Source organism: Dendrobates tinctorius, unplaced genomic scaffold (assembly GCF_039654945.1).
Source record: "Dendrobates tinctorius isolate UK_male_01 unplaced genomic scaffold, ASM3965494v1 ptg000019l, whole genome shotgun sequence".
NCBI classification, from domain to species: Eukaryota; Metazoa; Chordata; class Amphibia; order Anura; family Dendrobatidae; genus Dendrobates; species Dendrobates tinctorius.
In genome coordinates, this window is record NW_027361687.1 from 25865430 (window position 1) to 25883454 (window position 18025).

General features: G+C 41.5%; 1 protein-coding gene across 2 annotated transcripts in view; it reads right to left on the reverse strand.

The window, feature by feature from the left end:
• The window catches only part of DISP2 (dispatched RND transporter family member 2), a 136320-nt gene that overhangs the window by 92735 nt on the left and 25560 nt on the right, over nucleotides 1–18025 (reverse strand). The window contains exon 1 of one of the 2 annotated variants that reach the window (XM_073566724.1): nucleotides 3340–3640. The exons of the other annotated variant lie outside the window; for it this stretch is intronic. Within the exon in view, the coding sequence (XP_073422825.1) occupies nucleotides 3340–3410 (71 nt within the window). The 5' untranslated portion in view covers nucleotides 3411–3640. Of the gene's footprint in view, nucleotides 1–3339; nucleotides 3641–18025 lie in introns of those variants that run through there. 2 annotated transcript variants of the gene reach the window in all.

The following is an 18025-nucleotide window of genomic DNA, read 5'->3' on the forward strand; positions in this document are numbered from 1 at the left end:
GAGTCACCGTAGGAGGCAAAAAAACAGAAATGCTAGCTAAGTCCAGAAAACCAGAGAAGTTGGCAGCTATCGGATTGCAGACCCCTGAACCTATCAACACAACTAGCAGTAGCCGTGGGGGGTTCCTACGATTTCCTAGACCCCTCGATCACAGCCAGAGAATTAAATAGGCCTAAAGAAAGAAAGGGGAAATCTAAACTGCCCCAGAGCAGACCCCAAAGCAATAGGCAGCCCCCAACATATAATGAAGGTGAAGCAAGATGAAAATACTAACACAGACAGAAAGATAGACAGAGCAAAGAGGGGCCCAAGCTAACTACATAGGAAAGGACAGGAAGGCTGCTGTCTGCAATCCGTGAAAAACCCTATGAAAATAAGAGCCAACAGACTGACAGTGAAAAAGGCCCTGAAGACGCTAGGCTTCAAAAAAGCTATGTCAGTACTCAGGAATATTCTGAAGACAGGGCTACAGGCAAAAGGAGATTCAGCTCACCCCAGCAGGGGATGGCAGAATACTGAAAAGCAAGGAAAACAAAAAACAAAACAAAAAGGCTAACAGCCAAAACAGAAAACTTAGCTTTAGGAGCAGGAATCAGACTGGTGTCCTAGGAGTCCACAGAGAAATCACCCGCAGGGCAGAAGGGCGTCGGCAGCCTTATATCCAGTCTGTGACTCCACTCAGCCAGTCATCCTCATTAGACTCAGGTGCCTGATAATCAGGCTCATTACCTTCCTTCACCAGAATAAGGAGTTCACTAGAATCCAGTGACGAAGGGGAAAATGAACTCACAACACTGTTCATTCTAAATGTCTGGGTGCTAGACCCCACATTACCTTCAGCAGGTCCAGAAATCTTGGTAACTATTTGGTCAAAAGTCACTAATAAACCATCCACATTCTTTTCAAGTTCATCACCGGTCACTGGATGTCGACCATGTGGAAAGTGCGTTGCCTGCCCCAACATCATTTGTGCACAATCTTTTTCCAGCTCAGATGGACAGACAATATATACTATCAAATATTTCATTATGTGCACTACAAAAGCAGTAGTGTACTACGCTAACTGTGCTTGTTCTCTTATATATGTCGGTCTCAACACATGCCCCCTTAAAGTCCGTGTACTTGAGCATGTACTTGGCATCACGGCCGCTAAAGAAACTGATGATATTTCCTCATTGAAAACGCTACCACGTCATTTTAAGGTTTTTCATAATTGTCATGTCTTCCCTTCTTTCCTTTTTTTCTACTATTATATACACACCTCTAGCATTTTTGTGATCTCTCATTGCTATACATAGTTCACACACGCCATATTCATTACCACTTGTACCTTTTATACACTTGTCCAGTTTACATTTTGAATGGCGTTTCACAGATATCTTTCTTATATTTTTCTTATATAACCCTTACAATGTGCATCTATTCCCTTTCCTACTACCTTTTTTTACGCCATCACTCCTTCTTTTGCATATCCATTCTTTCTTCTACCACTTTTATTTTTACATTCAACCTTCCACGGTTCATTTACAAAGGACACTTTTGCTCACATATTAATTTATTATTATTTTCTTTTTTATTATCTCCTTTTATTTTTCCATCACTTTGTTCTTTAATACACTGTTTCCATTATTCCTTTTACTGTTCCGTTCATCCCTCCGCCTACCCCAAGTCATTTCACATTTACCTTAGCTTGTATACACCCATGATGTGAAGACAGGACCTGCACGCATGCGCTGTCTGCGGGGGGTCGTCGTCTACGTGCTCCGGCTTCTCTATGTAGTCATGATGCCTGGTCACATGACCTGTGGCCGACGTCTCTGGCTGCACGACGCGGGCGCTCGTTACGTCTGGGTCCTCCTGACAGCACATGCGGGAACCAATTCTCTGGTCTCCTTTCATTGGCCGCAGATCCCTTTTTAAACTCCTTGGTATTTCATGGACGCCACCCTCTGATGAAGGATTTATTCTGAAAAGCGCGTCGGGGTGCGTTCCTGCATCCACACTTGTGACCACCATACCCTGCCATTTTTTGACTAATCTACATTTGTGCTTGTCACTCTTTTATGCTCCAGCCTTACTTTTTGTATGCTCTAAGGACAGTACACCTCCATCCCATATGATTTTTCTATATAGTTATACTGTGCATCGTGGAATTTATTCTACCTCTTCAATCCTATTATGGGTTTATATATATTTTTGTACCTTGTTATGCCCAGAATCTGTTCTAGTGCTATGCTCAATATATGGCCCAGGCCATCCTCTTTGGCTATTCTTATAATCACCTTTGTGTACAGGCACATTGTTTCGGGTTATCTACTATATACCATGTATTCAGTGCACGTCTCACTAATCCCTTTGTCTGCATGAATACTTATTTCTTATATCTTACACTTTGGTATTAATAATTGCACCTTATTCTTTTGATGGACCTAATTGTGGATTATTTGATATATTGATATATTATCTACAGTATTTATATACCCAATGTTTTACCACTTGGTCTATTGTGCTACTTACTTGTTTCATGCGTAATGCTAATTATAGTGTATGAGGTCACACCTGTGATTGCAGGCACCTTATATGTCATTGGTGCAAATTTTTTTGCCCACTTTTTACTTTTTGTCTCAATAAAAATTATATTTTATATTTCTCATCTTTTGTCCTATCATCTTTTATGACCTTTTTGTTCCTCCGCATTGATAAAACCAAACCTAGCAGAGCTGAATTTGTAATTTGGCACAATGTCACTATTATCTGTCTTGAATCTGAAAAGTTATTGCAGCACAAAGTACCAGGTTCGTGAAACATCAGCTCTGCTACATCTGTAGCTATTGCTTTCTTAACAGTGCAGAAATCCAAATGCAATTTAAATCTATTTCGGTGCATCGCCTGAAAAGAAGAAAACTAACATTTATCACATGGAAACAGTTTGTTTTGTTATTTTCCTTATTAACTGTAAATATTTACGAAAACAAAGACCTGTATCAGTCCCAGGACAGCACACACTGTCACCACACAGCACTGGCTACTAACTGCATTGAAACATAACATGTGAGCAGCAGATCTCACATCATGGAGAGGAAAGGGCTGAGAATGCATTTCATAGCTTGGGGGGAGCAGATGTGATGTAAGAAGGGGCAAGAAATGGGGAATAAGCTGCAAAAAGAATAATAAGAATGGCATATGACATGATGAATGGAAAGAGATATTGATGGCAGAGACCACTGAGCAGTGACAGTCCAGGAAATGGAGAGAAGGGGAAAGTAGGAGGTAGATGACAGGGGTCACATCTTGCACTGATGAATCATGCATGATGCTGGGGGATAATGCTCTTGCTACCTGGGTTCCTCCCTTTGGCCATCACTGCTGCTGGCACCAGCATGTTCCTCCTGGCAATGGTGTCTGTCCATAGTGTTCCCAAATCCAAGGCTACAGGGAAATGTCAGAGCTTCTGCAGATCAGCAGCCCTCCCCTAGAATAATCCTGATTGCTTTCCAAAGGGTGCTGTCCAGGATCTGTGCTGCTGAAATGCTCCTCAGCCTTGTGTGCTGCCACTGATCATGTGCATGGGTGCTACAAGCCATCCAGCTCATACATGGAGGAAGGAGGAGAAGCCATCTGGAGGCAAGCAGACAGAAACAGCGCTGCAGCCTATCAGGCTCTCAGCAAGGTCACCCCCCCCCCAGTATCAGGGAGGTGGGCGCACAACAGCCTCTAGTGGGGGGATGTCGGTAACAAAGCTTATACCCTAGTAACATAGTCTGACAAATATATGTAGCATATCCAGTCATACATGATCTCTGCAGCCCATCGGTCCACCTGCACAGAGAGGAGAGCCATCTCACAAGTGTCATCTAGAGAAAGGCTATAGAAAAAATAGAGGCAGCTCCAGGACTCAGTGATAGGGTGAAAAGGGGTATACTAGATAAAGCTGGATGGTATTGGCCAATGTCTGTGTATCTATATCCATCATATATCATCTATTACACATCATCTTCTATCTACCTATCTCTCTATCATCTATTATTTATCTATTATCTATATATCTATTAACTATTTATCAGTGTCGGACTGGGGTGCCAAGGTCCCACCAGTAACATTGTCTTTTATTGGGCCCACTTTTCACCTGCATACAAGTATTACACTCCTCTCATTCACAAATGTACCTATATCTCTAAATAATAAGCTAGGTAGTTTGGTTAATGAATGATGAGATGCTGCTTTTTTTCTGTACAGAGTAAATCAAGTGAATTATGCCAAGTATTATCCATATGGGGTTGGGGGCCCAGATCTGCACAGGGGCCCACCGGGGAATTCCCCTGTTACCCTGTGGGCCAGTCCGAGCCTGCTATCTATTATCTATCTATTATTTATCTATTATCTATCTATCTATCATCTATCTATATATCTATTATCTATCATCTATCTATTAGGAGCAAATCTAGGTTTTCCTGCAAAAATGCTGTTCAGCGACCCCTCCTATACACAGGTTAAGCGGTTTGAGTAGTTATCTTGTGTCCGTAAGTATGACTGTATATGACTGGTTATGTGGTGACTACTGGAACCAGCAAGCAGAGCCAAAGCCTAAAAAAACACATACCGTAAGGATACTGCCTTCCCAAAACCTGTCTGATGACAAATGCACTAGCAGGAAGCAGCAGGCCCCCACAGATAAAGGCAAGGGCAGCGCAGGTGCAAACTACTGATAAAAACAGACACCCACACACCTAGCAAATTATGGAGGGGTTGGCTGCCTAGTAGGAAAATTGCACACAACTATAGGACTTGAGTAGGACGCCAGTCACACAGGTATGTGTGATGCAAAGTGTCCTTGTCAGGCGGGCTGCCCAGCACTATAATATATGCAACCTACAGACCCAGCCAAAAAGGGGCCTAGTTGCATCTTGCAAAATATGATAAAAAGTGCAATAAAAGATGAAAAAATAACGCATATGATAAATACCTTAAATGAGTTATTGGTTAATATTTTGGCCAAAATAGATAAGCTCGCAACCCAACGTCAAGGGTCCTCATGCTTACGAGTCCTAACACCTAGCAATATTATGGAGGGGTTGGCTGCCTAGTAGAAAAATTGCACACAAATAGGGCTTGAGTAGAACGCCAGTCACACAGTTATGTGTGGTGCAAAGTTTTGTTGGCTTGGTGTACTGGGGCGTCTGTCTCTGTGGGGTGCATATATAAAAGATTAAAAAATTAATGTATAGGATAAATACATTAAATGAGTTATTGTCCTCATGCACTATGGTGCTCCCTTAGTAGCATCCCCCTTTAGAAGCGTCCACTCCATATGAGAGCCCCCTTGGTAGCCCCCATTAAGTATGAGGGTTTCCTTAGTAGCTCCCACTATATATGAGGGGACCCTTAGTAGCCCCCACACTGTATTTTGCTGTCACACAATAAATAAACGGTCCAGTCCAGCGGCATGTCCTGAGCAGACTGACTTGGTAATATCATCGCGCCGGGACAAAAATAGGACATCAGAGTCCTGGTGTAATGTTGTCATCACATCACGCTGCCCAGGTCCTGTTGTTCTGCAATCTGCAGACTCAGAACACACAGACTCAAAATCCTGCAGATCATGAATGCGGAGTCTGCTGGTTTTCTTAGCATTTATGGCGCCAAGTGGTAAATTGTGTGACATGTGGTGATATAATTTATACTGAATCACTGATTAATCCGGTTAGTCATGTTGGACTCCAATTATTTTGAACACTACTGTACGCCCGAAAATGATGCACAACAGAGCGAATATTCGCTCTGCCGGCATCATTATTGTCATTGGCGCATACGTCCAAATCATATTTTGTGTAGAGGTTCGCACACGAGCCCTGAAGGGACCCACAAACGTGAAGATAAGTGCAATGTGAAAGCACCCTTAGAGTTTAAGTGTATTGGCGTGCTGCATATCCTGCAAAGTGAACCTTTTATGCCATGCTTCAGCTCCTGTGAGCGTTTCCCGAGCATAGCAATAAAGCAGTGATGTTACATGTGCAAACAATCAGTGATCACATCACCATTGTGTTATTAAGCAGAAAAATAAGAAAGAGTCAAACACAGCAATCGATCATTAGATCAATATTTTGTGTCATAAGAGGATATAGTGATCCAACAAATGTGTCATTCACAAGTGTTATATATTGTGCTTAATGAGGTCGCACAGCCATGTTCGCAGGCTTGCTGTGGTGTCCCCCGGTAGTTCATCTTTCAGTTACAGCGTTCACTGAGAGCGCACGTAACGGAGAAATCTCCGAATGAAATCAGAGACATCAAGACCCACCAACAGGTCAAGTTTTCAGGATATCCTTAGCATTGCACAGGTGATGTCAACACCTGCTCAAGCATTAATTCCATCACCTGTGCAATACTAAGGAAATCCTGAAAACATGACCTGTTGGTGGGTCTTGAGGACTGGAGTTGAGAAACACTGGGTTAGTGGAAGCCATCAGTAAAAGTTCCAAGAGAGGATCGTAGTGCGCATGCACAAAGTGGTCGATATTTTGCTGGAACCATTTTATAAATGACTATGCCATACTAACCACCATGTTTCAAGAGAATGATTCTAATTCCTCAATCTGCAATGTCAGTAAGTATGAATGAAATATTTCAATGTGGAATATGAATACATAGTTTTTAACATTGGAGGAAGACTTTACATCCATCTAGTTCAACCCATAGCCTAACATGTTGATCCAGAGGAACGCAGAAAAAAACCCATGTGGCAAACAGTAAGCTTCACATTGGGGAAAAAAATTCCTTCCCGACTCCACATACGGCAATCAGACTAGTTCCCTAGATCAACGCAATATTAAGGAAACTAGTGTATATACCCTGTAATATTATACTTTTCAAGAAAGGCATCCAGACCCCTCTTAAATTTTAGTAGGGAATCACTCATTACAACATCATATGGCAGAGAGTTCCATAGTCTCACTGCACTTACAGTAAAGAATCCACGTTTGTGAGTATACTTAAACCTTCTTTCCTCCAGACGTAGAGGATGCCCCCTTGTCCCTGTCACAGGTCTAAGAGTAAAAAGATCATTAGAAAGGTCTTTGTACTGTCTCCGCATATATTTATACATTGTAATAAGATCACCCCTAAGCCTTCGATTTTCCAAACTAAATAACCCTAAGTGTAATAACCTGTCTTGGTTTTGCAGACCCCCCAGTTCTCTAATGACCTTGGTCACTCTTCTCTGCACCCGCTCCAGTTCAGCTATGTCTTTCTTATACACCAGAGACCAGAACTGTACACAGTATTCTAAGTGTGGTTGCACTAGTGACTTATATAGAGGTAAAATTATGTTCTCCTCATGAGCATCTATGCCTCTTTTAATGCATCCCATTATTTTATATGCCTTTGCAGCAGCTGTCTGACACTGGCCGCTAAATGTGAGTTTGTCGTCCACCCATACACCCAGGTCTTTTTCAGTGACTGTTTTGTCCAGTGTTTTACAATTAAGCACATAATTATACATCTTGTTTGTTCTACCCAAGTGCATAACCTTACATTTATCCCCATTAAAGCTCATTTGCCATTTATCAGACCAAGCTTCTAGTTTACATAAATCCTCCTGCAATATAAAATTGTCCTCCTCTGTATTGATTACCCTGCAGAGTTTAATGTCATCTGCAAATATTAAAATTCTACTCTCTATGCCCCCTACAAGGTCATTAATATGTTAAAAAGAAGCAGGCCCAATACTGACCCCTGTGGTACCCCACTGCTAACCGTGACCCAGTCAGAGTGTGGTCCATTAATAACCACCCTTTGTTTCCTAACCCTGAGCCAGCTCTTAGCCCACTTACACATATTTTCCCCTATCCCCATTGTTCTTATTTTATGTATCAACCTTTTGTGTGGCACCGTATCAAAAGCTTTTGAAAAGTCCATGTACACCACGTCCACTGCATTTCCTTGGTCCAGTCCGGAACTTACCTCTTCATAGAAGCTTATCAGATTAGTCTGACTGGAACGGTCCTTTGTAAACTCATGTTGATATTGGGTCATGAGGTTATTCTTCTTCAGATACTCCAGTATAGTATCTCTTAGAAAACCCTCCAGGATATTACCCACAGTAAAGGTTAAGCTTCCTGGCCTATAATTTCCAAGTTTAGTTTTTGTCCCCTTTTTGAATATTGGCACCACATTTTCTATACGCCAGTCCTGTGGTACAGACCCTGTTATTATAAATCATTAAAGATTAAAAATAATGATCTATCTATGACTGTACTCAGCTCCTGCAGTACTTGGGGGTGTATCCCATCTGGGGATAAAAAAAGTTATAGCTCGTAGAATAAAGTGATGCAAAAATAATTATTTTTTCTATAAAAGTTTTAATTGTGTAAAAAACACTAAAACATAAAAAAACGATATAAATGAGGTATCGCTGTGATCGTAGTGACCCGAAGAATAAAGCTGCCATACTAATTTTACCACACGCGGAACAGAGGGGAAAAAAAAAGCATTCCTAAATTGCTGGTTTTTGTTCATTCAAAAAATGAACAGAAAAATCAGAATAGAAAGTGATCAAAAAAGTTATGTGCCCGAAAATGGTACCAATAAAAAAGTCAGCTCTTCCCGCAAAAATCAAGCCTGCACATGACTCTGTCGGCCGAAATATGGAAAAATTATAGCTCATTAAAGATCATTTTTGTGGAAAAAAAATATGATTTTTTATTTTCACGCCCGGGCATTATAAACTTCTGTGAAGCACTTGGGGGTTCAAAGTGCTCACCACAAATCTAGTTAAGCTCCATGTGGGGTCTGGTTTCCAAAATGTGGTCACTTGTGGGGGGTTTCTACTGTTTTGGCACATCAGGGGCTCTGCAAACGCAACATGACGCCCGCAGACCATTCCATCAAAGTCTGCATTCCAAAACGGTGCTCCTGCCCTTCTGAGCTCTGCCATGCGCTCAAACAGTGGATCCACCCCACATATGGGGTATCAGCGTACTCGGGACAAATTACACCACAACTGTTCGGGTCCTATTTCTCCTGTTACCCTTGTGAAAATAAAAATTTTGGGGAAAAAAAGTTAAATGTTCATTTTTTTCCTTCCACATTGCTTCAATTCTTGTGAAGTACCTAAACGGTTAATTAACTTCTTGAATGTGGTTTTGAACACCTTGAGGGGTGCAGGTTTTAGAATGGTGTCACTTTTGAGTATTTTCTGTTATATTGACCCCCCAAACTCACATCAAATCTGAGGTGGCCCCTAAAAAAATGGTTTTGTAAATTTTGTTGGAAAAATGAGAAATTGCTGGTCAACTTCTAACCCTTATAACTTCCTAAGAAAAAAAAAAATTGCTTCCAAAATTGTGCTGATGTAAAGTAGACATGTGGGAAATGTTATTTATTAACTATTTTTTGTGACATATCTCTCTGATTTAAAGGCATAAAAATTAAAAGTTTGAAAATTGCAAAATTTTAACATTTTTTGCCATATTTCCATTTTTTTCATAAATAAGCGCAAGTCATATCGAAGAAATGTTACCACTAACATGAAGTACAATATGTCAGGAAAAAACAATGTCAGAATCAGCGGGATACTTTGAAGCGTTCCAGAGTTATTACCTCATAAAGGGACAGTGGTCCGATTTCAAAATTAAGGCCTGGTCTTTAACCTACAAAATGGCTTGGTCGTTAAGGGGTTATGGGGACCAACACTATCATTTTTTAGTTTCTTACTATTTATGTAGTTAAAGAATATTTTGGGATTATTTTTACTTTCTCTGGCAATGAGTCTCTCTGTCTCAATCTTTGCTGTCTTGATTTGCTTTTTACAGAATTTATTTAATCTTCTGTATTTAGTTAATGCCTCATCACTACCTACTTGCTTTAATTCTCTAAATGCTTTATTTTTATCTCTTATTGCACCCCTTACAGCTCTATTTAGCCATAGTGGTTTCTTCCTATTTCTAGCATGTTTATTCCCATACGGTATATATTGTGCACAGGTCCTATTCAGGATGCTAATAAACGTCTCCCATTTTCTTTGTGTATTTTTATATCTCAGGATATGTCCCAGTTAATTGCACCAAGATCATCTCTCATCCGTTGGAAATTTGCTTTCCTGAAGTTTAGTGTCCTTGTAACCCCTCTACTACATATCTTATTAAAGGATACATGAAAACTTAGTAATTTGTGATCACTGTTACCCAAGTGACCCTCAACCCTTACATTTGATATGCGGTCTGGCCTGTTGGTTAATATTAGGTCTAGCAGTGCCCCCCCTCTTGTTGGGTCCTGAACTAGTTGTGAAAGGTAATTGTCTCTCATAGTAGTCAGAAACCTATTACCTTTGCTGGAACTGCAGGTTTCGGTTCCCCAATGTATTTCAGGGTAGTTGAAGTCCCCCATAATAATGACTTCTCCTTGAGTCGCAGCTTCATCTATTTGCTTTATGAGGATATTCTCTGTTGCTTCCATTATTTTTGGAGACTTATAACAAACCCCTATCAGTAATTTATTATTTTTCCCCCCTCCCCTTATCTCTACCCACAGGGACTCTACATTTTCATTAGATTCATATATATTATCACGCAGGATGGGTTTTAAGGATGATTTTACATATAAACACACGCCTCCCCCTCGTTTATTTGTACGGTCATTTCTGATCAGACTATAGCCCTGTAAATTAACCGCCCAGTCGTGGCTCTCGTCCAGCCATGTCTCAGATATCCCCACCATGTCATAATTATGTTCCAACAACATTAACTCCAATTCCTCCATTTTGTTGGTGAGACTTCTGGCATTAGTATACGTGCACTTTATGTATCTCTCTGTACCTCTATTCTTTCTTAAATTATTAACTGTTCTAGACCCCACCCAACATGACATATAATTCATTGATATCAATAACCAAACAATAAAAGTGCAACATTTATACTAAGATATTGTAAATAATACCATATAGGATACTGATTTCATGCAATGACAGTGTACTACGTGATATATACTATAATGTACATTATCATCAGTGCTGTTAGGCTATGTGCACACGTATGCAGAAAATTCCTGACTGAAAACCGGAATCCTTCCCAGAAAACGCGCGTTTTTTATGCGTTTTTTTCCGGAGCATCCCCAGTCTCATAGAAAATAGCTAGAAATGCGGAATTTTCCACAACATTAATGAGCATGCTGCGTTTTTTTACCACGATGCTTTTTTTTGCGGAAAAAAACGCATCAATATGCACAAAAATTGCAGAATGCATTAAAATGAAAGGGATGCTTCTTTTAAGCATTTTTTAAGCGTTTTATTTGGTAAAAACGTGAAAAAACGCTTACGTGTGCTCATACCCTAAATATACAATATTTAGATCAATCTAACCAGTATGCATATATAGCACATATTCAATGGCTATATATACAGTGCGTTGCAAAAGTATTCGGCCCCCTGGAACTTTTCAACCTTTTCCCACATATGATTCAAGCAGAAAGATACCAAATGTAAATTTTTGGTGAAGAATCAACAACAAGTGGGACACAATTGTGAAGTTGACCGAATTTATTGGTTATTTTAAATTTTTGTGGAAATTCAAAAACCGAAAAAATGGGGCGTGCAATATTATTCAGCCCCTTTAACTTAATACTTTGAGCCGCCTTGTGCTGCAATTACAGCTGCAAGTCGCTTGGGGTATGTCTCTATCAGTTTTGTACATGGACAGACTGAAATTCTTGCCCATTCTTCCTTGGCAAACAGCACAAGCTCAGTGAGATTTGATGGAGATCGTTTGTGAACAGCAGTTTTCAGCTCTTTCCACAGATTCTCGGTTGGATTCAGATCTGGACTTTGATTTGGCCATTCTAACACCTGGATACGTTTATTTGTGAACCATTCCATTGTAGATTTTGCTTTATGTTTGGGATCATTGTCTTGTTGGAAGACAAATCTCCGTCCCAGTCTCAGGTCTTTTGCAGACTCCAACAGGTTTTCTTCAAGAATGGTGCTGTATTTGGCTCCATCCATTTTCCCATCAATTTTAACCATCTTCCCTGTCCCTGCTGAAGAAAAGCAGGCCCAAACCATGATGCTGCCACCACCATGTTTGACAGTGTGTTCAGGGTGATGAGCTGTGTTGCCTTTATGCCAAACATATCATTTGGCATTGTTGCCAAAGTTCGATTTTGGTTTCATCTGACCAGACCACCTTCTTCCACATGTTAGGTGTGTCTCCCAGGTGGCTTGTTGCAAACTTTAACCTCTTAACCCCCAAGGGTGGTTTGCACGTTCATGACCGGGCCAATTTTTACAATTCTGACCACTGTCCCTTTATGAGGTAATAACTCTGAAACGCTTCTATGGATCCCACTGATTCTGACATTGTTTTCTCGTGACATATTGTACTTCATGTTAGTGGTAAAATTTCATCCAAATAACTTGCGTTTATTGGTGAAAAAAAAAAAAAAAAATCGCAATTTTCCAACTTTTTTTATTCCCTTAAATCACAGAGATATGGCAAACAAAAAACTTAAGTAACATTTCACAAATGTTTACTTTACATCAGCAGAATTTTGGAACCAAATTTTTTTTTGTTAGGAAGTTATAAGGGTTAAAAGTTGACCAGCGATTTCTCATTTTTGCAACACCATTTCATTTTTACAGACCACATCACATTTGAAGTCAATTTGAGGGGCCTATCTGATAGAAAATACCCAAAAGTGACACCATTCTAAAAACTGCACCCCTCAAGGTGCTCAAAACCAGATTCAAGAAGTTAATTAACCCTTCAGGTGCTTCACAGGAATTTTTTGAATGTTTAAAAAAAAATGAACATTTAACTTTTTTTCACAAAAAATTTCTTCGGGTCCAATTTTTTTTATTTTACCAAGGGTAACAGGAGAAATTGGACTGCAAAAGTTATTGTGCAATTTGTCCTGAGTATGCTGATACCTGATATGTGGGGGGGAACCACTGTTTCGGCGCATGGCAGAGCTCAGAAGGGAAGGAGCGCAGTTTGACTTTTTCAATGCAAAATTGGCTGGAATTCAGATCAGACGCCATGTCACGTTTGGAGAGTCCCTGATGTACCTAAACAGTGGAAACCCCCCACAAATGACACCATTTTGGAAACTAGACCCCCCAAGGAACTTATCTAGATGTGTGGTGAGAACTTTGAACCCCCAAGGGCTTCACAGAAGTTTATAACGTACAGCCGTACAATTAAAAAATCATATTTTTTCCACAAAAATGATCTTTTCACCCTCAATTTTTATTTTCCCAAGGGTAACAGGACCCCAAAAGTTATTGTGTAATTTGTCCTGAGTACGCTGATACCCCATATGTGGGGGTAAACCACTATTTGGGCACATGGCAGAGCTCGGAAGGGAAGCAGCGCCATTTGACTTTTTTGGCTGGAATAGGGATTGGACGTCATGCCGCATTTGGAAAGCCCCTGATGTACCTAAACAGTGGAAACCCCCCACAAATTACACCATTTTGGAAACTAGACCCCCCAAGGAATATATCTAGATGTGTGGTGAGCACTTTGAACCCCCCAGTGCTTCACAGAAGTTTTTACCGCCCGGGCGTGAAAATAAAAAAAAAATCATATTTTTTCCACAAACATGATCTTTTAGTTCCCAATTTTTTTATTTTCCCAAGGGTAACAGGAGAAATTGGACCCCAAAAGTTTTTGTCCAATTTGTCCTGAGTCGGGGCTCGGAAGGGAAGTAGTGACGTTTTGGAATGCAGACTTTGATGGATTGGTCTGCGGGTGTCATGTCGCATTTGGAGAGCCTCTGATGTGCCTAAACTGTTGAAACTCCCCGCAAGTGACCCCATTTTGGAAACTAGACCCCCCATGGAACTTATCTAGATGTATGGTGAGCACTTTCAACCCCCAAGTGCTTCACAGAAGTTTATAACGCCCGGGTGTGAAAATAAAAAAATCATTTTTTTCCACAAAAATGATATTTTTGCCCCACATTTTTTATTTTCCTAAGGGTAACAGGAGAAATTGGACCCCAAAAGTTGTTTTGCAATTTGTCCTGAGTAGGCTGATACCCCATATGTGGGGGTAAAACACTGTTTGGGCGGATGGCAGAGCTTGGAAGGGAAGGAGCGCCGTTTGACTTTTTCAACTCAGAATTTGCTGGAATTGAGATTAGACACCATGTTGCATTTGGAGAGCCCCTGATGTGCCCAAACAGTGGAAACCCCCCAATTCTAACTCCAGCCCTAACCCTAGCCCTAATCTCAGCCCTAACCCTAGCCCTAATGGGAAAATGGAAATAAATACATTTTCTTAAATTTTATTATTTTTCCCTATCTAAGGAGGTGATAACGGGGGGTTTGATTTACTATTTATAGTGGGTTTTTATTTTTGGCAGCTGTCGCACGCTAAAAGACGCTTTTTCTTGTAAAAATAGTTTTTGCCATCACCACATTTTGAGAGCTATAATTTTTCCATATTTTGACCCACCGAGTCATGTGAGGTCTTGTTTTTTGCAGGACGAGTTGACGTTTCTATTGGTACCATTTTCGGGCACGTGACATTTTTTGATCGCTTTTTATTCCGATTTTTGCGATGCAGAATGAACAAAAACCAGCATTTCAAGAATTTCTTTTGGGGGGTTCGTTTACACCATTCCGCGTGCGGTAAAATTGATAAGGCGGTTTTATTCTTCGGGTCAGTACGGTTACAGCGATACCTCATTTAGGTCGTTTTTTTTTTTTTTTTACTTTACTACATCTGTCAAAGACAGTGCAGAATGCTTCCTCGTGCCTGCGCTTTGCAGGCACTGAGGAAGCCGGCTCCCTGCAGGCCCTGCCGCCATTTTGGATTCGGGGACTTGCAGGGAAGGAGACCCCCGCAGCAGCGCTGCACATTGCGCTGCTGTGGCGGTCTCAGGGAAGCACGGAGGGAGCCCCCTCCCTCCCGATGCCTCCCCAAACCCCCGGTACACTGCGATCAAACGTGTCGGGGGCGGTCCGTGACCACCTCTGACACATAGTGCCGGGTGTCAGCTGTGATAATCAGCTGACATCCGGCCGCGATCAGAGGCGCTCACCATGTGGGCGCCGCTGATCGCTATGACGTACTACCCGTCCCTGGGAATTAAGTCCCAGGGCACATGGACGGGATAGTACGTCATGTGGCAGAAAGGGGTTAAACGACACTTTTTATGGATATCTTTGAGATATGGCTTTCTTCTTGCCACTCTTAAATAATAAAGGCCAGATTTGTGCAGTGTACGACTGATTGTTGTCCTACGGACAGACTGGCCCACCTCAGCTGTAGATCTCTGCAGTTCATCCAGAGTGATCATGGGCCTCTTGGCTGCATCTCTGATCAGTCTTCTCCTTGTTTGAGATGAAAGTTTTAGAGGGACGGCCGGGTCTTGGAAGATTTGCAGTGGTATGATACTCCTTCTATTTCAATATGATCGCTTGCACAGTGTTTCTTGGGATGTTTAAAGTTTTGGAAAGAATTTTGTATCCAAATCCGGCTTTAACCCCTTCCTGACATCTGACGTATTATCCCGTCCACGGTACCCAGGCCCCTATGCCCATGGACGCGATAGTACGTCATAGCGATCAGCGGCGCTTACGGGGTGAGTGCCGCTGATCGCGGCCGGGTGTCAGCTGATTATCACAGCTGACACCCGGCACTATATGTCAGGGGCGGTCACGGACCGCCCCCAGCAGGTTAACCCCTGGCATACTGCAATCAAACACGATCGCAGTGTATCGGGGGTTTAGGGAAGCATCTGCAGGGAGGGGGCTCCCTCCGTGCTTCTCTGAGCCCCCCGGAGCAGCGCAATCTGCTGCGCTGCTCCGGGGTCCTCCTTCCCTGCAGGCCCCCGGATCCAATATGGCAGCGGGGACATTTTCGGGGGCCTGCAGGAAGCCTGTGCAGCACCTGTGTCAGATCGCTGATCTGTCACAACGATCTGTGATGTGTCAGATCAGCGATCTTACACATGACAGTGATGTCCCACCTGGGAAAGTGTAATAAAGATTTAAACAAAAAAAGTGTACAAATAATTTATAAAAAAATCGCTGAATAAATAAAAAAAAAATATTCCCTAATAAATTCAGTTTTTGGAAATAAAAAACCCCCCAAAACCAATAAAAGTACACATATTTAGTATCGCCGCATCCGTACCAACCCGCCCTATAAAACTGTCCCATTAGTTAACCCCTTTAGCGAACCCCTTAAAAAATAAAAGTAAAAAGCAAAGCAAAAAATAATGCTTTATTATCAAACCACCAAACAAAAAGTGCAATAACGCACGATCAAAAAGACGGATATAAATGTCCATGGTACCGCTTAAAACATCATCTTGTCCTGCAAAAAACGAGCCACCACACAGCGTCATCAGCGAAAAATAAAAAAGTTATAGCTCGCAGAATAAAGCGATGCAAAAATAATTATTTTTAATATAAAATTGTTTTCATTGCATAAAAGCGCCAAAACATAAAAAAAGGCATAAATGAGGTATCGCTGTAATTGTACCGACCCGAAGAATAAAACCGCCTTATCAATTTTACCGCATGGGGAACGTAGCCCGCCAAAAGAAATTCTTGAAATGCTGTTTTTTGTTCATTTTGCGTCCCAAAAATCAGAATAAAAAGCGATCAAAAAATGTCACGCGCCCGAAAATGGTACCAATAAAAACGTCAACTCGTCCCGCAAAAAATAAGACCTCACATGACTCGGTGGGTCAAAATATGGAAAAATTATAGCTCTCAATATGTGGTGATGCAAAAACTATTTTTACAATAAAAAGCGTCTTTAGCGTGTGACAGCTGCCAAACATAAAAACCCGCCATAAATAGTAAATCAACCCCCCCCGTTATCACCCCCTTAGTTAGGGAAAAATAATAAAATAAAATTTTTTTTATTATTTCCATTTTCCCGTTAGGGTTAGGGCTAGGGTTAGAGTTAGGGTTAGGGCTAGGGTTAGGGTTAGGGCTGAGATTAGGGATAGGGGTGTGGGTGTGTTGGGGGTTAGGGTTGGAGTTAGAATTGTGGGGTTTCCACTGTTTGGGCACATCAGGTGCTCTCCAAACGCAACATGGCATCTGATCTCAATTCCAGCCAATTCTGCGTTGAAAAAGTCAAATGGTGCTCCTTCCCTTCCAAGCTCTGCCATGCGCACAAACATTGTTTTACCCCCACATATAGGGTATCAGCGTACTCAGGACAAATTGCAAAACAACTTTTGGGGTCCAATTTGTCCTGTTATCCTTAGGAAAATAAAAAATGTGGGGCAAAAATATCATTTTTGTGGAAAAAAATGATTTTTTTATTTTCACGCCCGGGCGTTATAAACTTCTGTGAAGCACTGGGGGGTTCAAAGTGCTCACCACACATCTAAATAAGTTCCTTAGGGGGTCTAGTTTCCAAAATGGGGTCACTTGTGGGGGGTTTCCACAGTTTAGATACATCAGGGGCTCTCCAAAGGCAACATGACACCTGCAGACCATTCCATCAAAGTCTGCATTCCAAAACGTCATCACTTCCCTTCCTAGCCCCGATGTGTCCCTATACAGTAGTTTGGGGTATCAGCATACTCAGGACAAATTGAACAACAACTTTTGGGGTCCAATTTCTCCTGTTACCCTTGGGAAGATAAAAAAAATTGGGGACTAAAAGATCATGTTTGTGGAAAAAATATGATTTTTTTATTTTCACGCCCAGGCGTTATAAACTTCTATGAAGCGCTTGGGGGTTCAAAGTGCTCCCCACACATCTAGATAAGTTCCTTTGGGGGTTTAGATTCCAAAATGGTGTCATTTGTGGGGGGTTTACACTGTTTAAGCACATCAGGGGCTTTCCAAACGCGACATGGCGTCCAATCCCAATTCCAGCCAAAAAAGTCAAATGGCGCTGCTGCTTCCCTTCCGAGCTCTGCCATGCACCCAAATAGTGGTTTACCCCCACATGTGGGATATCAGCGTACTCAGGACAAATTGCACAATAACTTTTAGGGTCCTGTTAAGATAAGATAATCCTTTAATCGTCCCACCATGGGTAAATTCAGATGTTACCCT